The sequence below is a fragment of the Dendrobium catenatum genome, unplaced genomic scaffold (genome assembly GCF_001605985.2).
Source record: "Dendrobium catenatum unplaced genomic scaffold, ASM160598v2 fragScaff_scaffold_542, whole genome shotgun sequence".
Lineage (NCBI taxonomy): Eukaryota > Viridiplantae > Streptophyta > Magnoliopsida > Asparagales > Orchidaceae > Dendrobium > Dendrobium catenatum.
The window spans coordinates 1,759,874-1,768,055 of NW_021319004.1; the positions used below are offsets into that span (position 1 = coordinate 1,759,874).

The 8,182-nt window shown below is 38.4% G+C and overlaps 1 protein-coding gene across 3 annotated transcripts in view; it reads right to left on the reverse strand.

Moving 5' to 3' along the window:
- LOC110099325 (tripeptidyl-peptidase 2) overlaps nt 1–8,182 on the reverse strand; it is a 156,118-nt gene that overhangs the window by 54,043 nt on the left and 93,893 nt on the right. For all 3 annotated transcript variants that reach the window (XM_028694701.1, XM_028694702.1, XM_028694703.1), the window contains one exon: nt 7,514–7,586. In XM_028694701.1, coding sequence (XP_028550534.1) covers nt 7,514–7,586 — 73 coding nt within the window. The remainder of the gene's footprint in view (nt 1–7,513; nt 7,587–8,182) is intronic.

An 8,182-nucleotide genomic window follows, 5' to 3' on the forward strand; every position in this document is an offset into this window, starting at 1 on the left:
CGTTCCTTATTGGCATCAAATCCTTGAGATATGAATCAATAGGATATGATCGATAGGGCACAAAGCCCTCTGTAAGCTAAGGTGGATTTAAATTTGTCCCCTTAGACAAACATTCAACCCAGGTCTATAAGGTTCCCTTGGACGAAGGACCCCATGGCTGCCGACAAGGATCCTTCTGTCAGGTTGGGTCGACTACCTCCTCTGACTAAGTAGACCAGGGACCACGATAGCCCGGGACGACGGAACCATGGGATCTTGATCGGGCCCATCTTCCATTCCCCCACCATCCGCTTTAAGTGTAGGATGGTGCAGATTCTATTTAAATATCAAATCTTCAAATCCCAAACTTCCAATCCTCAATACCAATATCCAATGCTGCTACTATATGCCAGATAACACGTATTTCTATACGTATCCGATCGATGACTAGCCTTAATCGAAAGTTCTCTCTCGTGATCGGGAGGGGTAATTAACTATAGGGGCTTGTGCCTATAGGAAACCAGAACTCATATCATAAAGTCCTTACAAAATGAGGGCGAAATCTCTGGGTAGTGTCTTATCTACAAACCCATCTTCCTTCCAAAATTTACCTCGGAACTTATTCAATTAAAACTCCTTCACCGAATAAAACAAAAAAAGCGGGGAGGCCGGGGCTGAATTTTCGGAGCCCACAGTGTTTAACAGACAATGTATTTGCGGTCAGAAGAATCAAAAGGCCAGTTCGAGTCAGAGTAGGAGTGAAGAGTAAGATCGCCATGAGTGATTGTGATGGGGACATCAGATCTTGGAAGGTTTATCAGAGGCGTGGCCGCCGATCTACGGCCACGAACGAGTTATTGTACTTTTGATTTATGTCATGTATTGTTTTAATTATGTGTCGTTGTATTCTGTTTATTTTCTATTATTTTATTTCCCGTTGTACCCTTCTAATAAAGGGATGTCGGATGTAAGCCCCGATGACATTTTTGCCTTTCTATTTCTTGAGTCTCATGTACTAGGCTATTTATAGCCCCTGTTTTGTTGTTTGAGGGTAATGAATGATTGAATGAAAAATTTTCCTACGCTGTGATTTCTTGCAAGAGCGAGAGAGGTTTGGAGAGAGATCCCTTGGAGAGGGAAGCGTACCATCCACCAACCTTTGATACGGTCGAATTCGTGGTTTCTTATCTTCGTTTTTTTTAATCAACCCCATATTCCACCTCCTAGGTGTCGGCCAAGGCCCTCCCAATCCTTGCCGTCGGCCACCTAATCTCCTTTCACCTCCCCACCATCCAAATTCCCCAAGCCCTTCCCCTTCCCTCCCCCAAGCTCCACATAATTCCTTCTCACCTAGCCACCGACCCCTTGCCCGAAATCCTCCAAACCGCCGGCCCTAGCTCCCTAGCCGCCGGCCTCACCAATTCTTCTTCTTCCTTGAGTTTCCTAATCGGGTTTAGGGTTAATTTAGGATAATTTTGAAATTTAAATCACTTGAATTTGAATTCAAAATCTTTCCTAATTTAAATACTATATTTTAGGAAAGTACTTACTTTAAATATATTTGAATTTCAAATTCAATTGGATTTAAAATAAATATTTCCTAATACCAAAACCTAAATTAAGAAGCCATAATTGCTCCCATTAAATGCTCCCCCTCCCTCTATAGCCGCCGGCCCCATTATTGATTTAAATTAGGATTTGTTTGCTAATCCCCCACCTCTATTGGAAACAAATCAAAATCCCCTCATCCCCCCTTGGACGAAACTCCCCATGCCCCTATTGAATTAAATTCTTTCCAAATGATCTTCTCTCCTATTTGGAATTAATTCCAAATCCTCACCTCCTCTCTCTACCCGCCGCCCCCTCTTCCTTTTCTTCCTCTTCTTTAATCATTTCCAATCTAAGGAATTAATTAAAGGTCGGACTAAAACAATTCTCTCTCACCAAAATCTGAACCAAATCATAAATCCCCTCCCCTCTCTCTTGGCCGATCATCCTCACCTCCCCACGTACTCAACCTTGAGAGAAATTTCTCTCTCTAGTGGAGCTTCAAAGAAGCGACGTGATACTCGATATTGCATCACCTCTTCAAGCATCCATGAATGGCCGACCCCACCACGGAATACGGACTTGAGTATGACGAGGACAGCTTCGTATGCATCCTCCAGTCAACTTTCTTTGACGTTAATCCGAGGGTCAATCACACCGTTGAAGATTACATAGAGCATATTTTGGACACTTTGTGGAAGCAATTGAAGAACAACTTAAAGTCGTTGAGTGGATGATCACCACAGATCCTTGACAAAAGGTTCTACTTTACCCTTTCTTTATATCTTTTTAGTCTAACTTTATCTTGTGTTTGATTGTAGTCACGAAGGACGCTTCCTCCTACTTCAGCTAAGCTTAGTAAATGTAGGGCTTTGAGCGTGCTTCTTGTTTCTATTTCTTATTGTTAGACTGGGATTTTCATTGAAACTACTACTCTGGCATAATGTTATTTTCTACTTCATTTTGAAAGTTTCAAATCTCTAGTTATGTGTATTAGCCTAAGCGGGCGTGACCCATTTTTATGTTTTATTTCATAGTTTTAAATTGCTAATAGTTTTATTCACTATTATTCTAATCAAAAGTTGAGCGAATTCTTAACCAAACTCCTTGGATTCATATGTAGTTCTGCATCAGATTGGTAATCCAAGATGAATTGTACATTTGATGTAATGAAGTAATTGTTTCATTTGTTGAAATTTTTGGTTGAGAGTCTAGTGCATTGATTGATAAAGTAGATTAATAGCAAAGGCTATGTCTAGTCTAGTGATGATGAGGTATTGTCGAGAGCTAGCTATTTGATAATTTATAGGACTTAGGAATGGTTCGTCATTGTCAACCTTCGTAGAGAGATCTTAAGGATGACAGCTTATGGAGCAGGTTAGCAATTTGCAAGGTTGAAATTGTGAAGGATCTCTTTGGTGAATTGGGCTTGGTGAAGAAAGTATGAATGTGGTGTGGAGGTCACCTGGATGCCAAGGAAGAAAGAAACTGGGCTGAGATCTTTGAGGGAGTATTGATATTAGAGAGCTACAAAAAGGGTGAACATGTGTGAGGGCTTGTTACCGGTGAAGAGGATGTCATCACGTGGAGGAGAAGAACAATGTGGGTCTTGTTGTTGGAATAAATGAAAAGGGAAGGGTCATATTTGATGTAATGGAAGCCATGGCTAAAGAGAAAGTTAGAAAATGTGAGGAACCATTATTAGGGTGTCTGTTTAAGACCATAAATAGCTTTGTGAAGTCAGCAGACATGACAAGAATGATTAGGATCAATGAATACAGTCGATTTTGGGCTCCGAAAATTCGGCCCCAACCTCCCCGCTTTCTTTTCTTTTCATTCGACGAGGGAGTTTTAACTGATAAGTTCCGAGGTAAATTTTGGAAGGCATATGAGTTTGTAGATAAGACACTACCCAGAGATTTCGCCCTCATTTTGTGAGGACTTTATGATCTGAGTTCTGGTTTCCTATAGGCGCAAGCCCTTATAGTTAATTACCCCTCCCAATCATGAGAGAGAACTTTCGATTAAGGCTAGTCATCGATCAGATGATCAGGCTCGACGAGAGGAGGCATCAGCGAGCTGGACATCGTGGAAGTGGAAGAGTAGGAGCGGAGGCTTCGGTTTGGAGAAGGAAGAAGAGTCGTGTGGTTTGCGAATGGGAAGGAGGAAGGAGCGAATGAGGAGCTCGGCTTCTATTTAACGACGCCTGTGGTCGTTCGATCGAGGCAACGTCGCAGGAAATCAGGGAAAAGACGCGATTCTAGCGGCTCCAGCAGGATTTCAGGCGGGATTTCGGGGATTTGGACGGCTTCTCGACGGATACGAGGATTCCAACCGGGATTTCAGCAGAAATTCTGGATCTGACGGTCAAGGTATGATTTCATTTTTGTTTCTTTTGGGTATTGTACAGAGGACAACATCGATCAAGGCATATAAATGATTTTTGGAAGAGTGCCATGTAAGAAGGCATTAGAGATGTCAAGTTGATGGACCGGCCAATGATGATTTAAAGAAATTGTAAGAAGGATGCTAATGGTCTGCATCTTAGCTACTAGACTGAAAGTTTCTAAATAATCATCTACATAATATTGTTTGAAGCCTTGAGCAACAAAATGAGTCGTGTAGCGGCCAATGGAACCATCAAGATTGAGTTTAGTTTTGTATGTCCTGCGACATCCCATGATTGACTATTAGAGAGTGGGGGAACAAGTGACCAAGTACCTTGATGTTGCAAAACAACGAATTTTGAGGACATGTCCTGTTGCCCCTTAGGATGTTTGGAAGCTTGAGAATAACATATAGTAGTGGGCTGAGAGGCGGATTGGGCAACCAACTCTTAATAGAAACACAATGGAGTTTATTTTTGGGTTAGATAACTCTTGATTTCTTAGTGGGTTGTAATCACTTCTCTAATGTCTATCAAATTTCGTGACAAGAGTGAAGATTCAATATAAAGGGAAGAATGGTTGGTGAGATGGTCTAGAGAGGGTAGTGGACAGGTTTTGATTGAGAAATTGCCAAGTTCAGTAGGAGGGTTAGGAAAAATTTTGTCGGTGGGTGAGAGAATTTGTTTGGGAGGGCATATCATTGTTCCACTAAGAAACCCAAAAAAATGCTTAGCAAAAAACACCTTTATAATTTGAAGCCCCCAAATCGAATAGTTATTATTGTTGAGTAGACTGTGAATTATGGCTTTGAGATTAGACATTAGAAATATAAGGGAGAGGGTTATAGGAGTTTCAGTCATGTTGGTAACTAGGTTTGGAAATGAGTTGAACTGCTGGATGACTCCGCCATGAGTTTAAAGCGTTTGTAGTTGTTAAGCTTGATCGCGCTCTGATACCATGAACTTGAGATCTGTTATTGCAGTTAGAGATACATTACTGGAAGATATATAGAAGTAAAGAAGAAGTTAAAATCCAGAGAATATGACTTATACATTGAAATATTTTCTACTTCTTAAATACAGCTTAAATGGCCGTGTAAGTATATAGGGACCAAGGTTTGATGGATGATGGAGCAGCCTTGGCAGTTGGAGAGCAATAGGGATGGGTAGGCTACCGAGCAAAAGATTAGCTGCACTTGAATCAGAAGCAAGTGGTGACATGGAGAGAGCTATATTATGGCTGTTACGCACTTATCAGAGTATAGCTTCAGAGGAGAGAGAGAGAGAGAGAGAGAGAGGGCACAATCACTTTAGCAAATATAATTCAGGTACAAAATAATTGAAAGAAAATTTCCACATTCAATTTCAAAAAATGTTCCTAATTGCATAATCTAAACGAGGCAAGGGACTTTGAATGGATGTCAATCATTAATCACAAAGAAGGAGATTGGCAAGGAGGATAAAAGGCTTACAGTGGGTAACTCTGATTGACGATTTACCACTGTGATTACAGAGTAATCATATTTACAAGGACATAAATATGAAAATCACAACAAAGGAACGGTATTTATCAGAACTATATTAGGCAATGAAATATATGGATATTTTTGGAGTTCACGATTTTTTTCACATGCTTTAAAACTATGGGAGAGAGTAATGGAGCATTGGTAACGACGTGACACTAATGTTTCTCAAAATCAATTTGGATTCAAACCGGGTAGGTCTACTATGGAAGTTGTATGTTTATTAAGAGATTTGATGGAGAAGTATAGAGAGAGAATACGGAGGATCTTCATATGATATTCACTAATTTAGAGAAAACATATGATGAAGTTCAAAGAGAAGTGCTACGGAGAGTTCAAGAAAAGAAAGGGGTTAATGATGCTTATATTCAAGTCATTAAAGATATGTATGCATAAGTTATTACTTGTGTTCAAGCACAAGGTGGTTTGACCAAGTACTTTCCTATTTCTGTTGGATTACATCAAGGATCATCTTTAAGCCAATATCTTTTTGCTTTAAACATGGATGTTCTCAGTAGACATTTGTAAGAAGTTGTATCCTGGTGTACGCTTTTTGCAGATGATATTTTTCTTGTTGATAAGACTAGAGTGGGAGTTGAAGGTAAACTTAAATTATGGAGGTCAAACTTAGAACCTAAAGGTTTTCATTTAAGTAGATCTAAAACCAAATATATGGAGTGTAATTTTAGTAGTAACAGATCTAGTGTGGGGATTTTGATTTTAGGCGATCAAGTCATTAATAAGAGTACACGTTTTAGATATCTTGGGGATATTATTAGTAGAATTCAAGATGGATGGCTGAAGTGGATGATTGCATCTGGCTTGTTGTGTGATAGAAAAGTCCCCCTCAAACTTGAGGGAAAATTCTATAAGATGGTGCTGAGACCTATAATGCTTTATGGTGTATAATGTTAGCCATTAAAAGAGAAGCATAATATTAAGTTAAGTGCTGCAGAGATGAGGATGCTCATGTGGATAAGTGGCTTTACTCTTAGAGATAGGATACAAAAATGAGAATATACGTGAAAAGTTTGGAGTAGCTCCTGTGGAAGATGAGATTAGAGAGACTCGCTTTAGATGGTTTGGTCACATAAAACAGTGGCCTTTCGATGAACCAGTTAGGAAAGTAGATGCATTGGATTTGGCTTATGTTAAAAAAGGTAGAGGTAGACCTAAAAAAAATTGGTTAGAAAATATTAGAAATGACTTTTTTTATTAGATTTAAATGAGAATTTGACTCTTAACAAGACACAATGGAGAAAAAAAGATTCATGTAGCCGACCCCACAGCGGAATAAAGGCTTGATATTGTTGTTTTTGCTTTACATTATTTTATGGAAACCCCATATTATCATAATCAATTGTTTTGGCCAAAATAAGAAAATGTGATGGCATGATGGTAATTGTGGGTAAAAATTACTTGTAGCAAATGCTTGCTTCTATTTTGTGTCTAGAACTTTGTATCCACTTATAAATAATAGTGTATGGCATTTGCACAAAGTGCGAGTGCATTGATCAAAATTTTTCATAATGATACATGTATACATCTACAATGCAAGTTTGGCTTGATTTTATGTTAGCTTGTAGAAATCCTTAAAAGTTCCCAACGTCCATGCAGTAGTGCAGCCCTATCAATCGAATTATATTTTGTTTTGAAAGCATGTAAACACCTACATATGTTACTAATTGTGTTGTCATGAGGTGAAGGCTAAAGCCTCTATGATTCGCTCCATATCAGATAATCAGCTCATTCATAATATGTATAAATAAATAAATAACTCATGAATAGTATCCATGGTTGTATTTATGCTTGATTTTTCTTTTATTCTGCTTAAAGATATCCCCAATGCACCATAAATTTCTAGTAACGATATTCATGGATTATCACCAAAATTTGTATTCATAACAAGATTCCTACTCTAGAACAATCTCAGTCAACTACCATGATACTATAATCATTGCCTCAAGAAAAGTAACACTTCTTAGTTTTTCCTGGGAAAAATGGAAAAGCATTACTTGTTGACTTTGATAATTTATAGAAAAGGAATAAGAGATAAACCACTTAAATTGCCTTTTACCTTTTTATCCAGCTTCCTTTCTAAAAACAGAACAAGCTGTTTCATTTTCTCCAATAGTTGAACATTTTCATGCCTAAAAAAAGTGAAGGTACTTGGATTAAGATTTCAGCCAAACACACAAGAAGGGCATAAGGAAAGCTTAAAAGAAAATAATCAGAAGCACCGAATATAATTCATCAATTACATGCCCCAAAAGTTATTTTTTTCAGCTTAGTACACATAAAGCTATCAAATGATTTTTGTTGTTTTTTCTTTGAATAAAAAAAGGAAAACCAAAAGAGAGCGTTATCACTCTAAATTGTTCGAAGATATGACAAATTTAGAGCTAAATGGAATTACCATCAAACAAATTACAAAGAAACTAGCTAAATGTTCACTCGTTGATAAAAAGAGAAAGAATAATCAAGTAGGTTAAGTGGTCCATGATGTGGACATCGACCAGAGGTTCAGACATGTGTATCGCCGTAGACAGCGTAGATCGACGACCACGATTCAGAGTTTATATTTCTAGTTATTTATGTATTTCTTTCATGCATTTTTTTTCCTATTGTACCCTTAGTATAAGCTGAGTCATGAGTGTAGCCCCGAGGGCAAAAGAGTCATTGTATTTTCTTTTGTGTTGGGACCTATATATAGGTCATTTCATGTTGTATTATGGTTAATGATGAT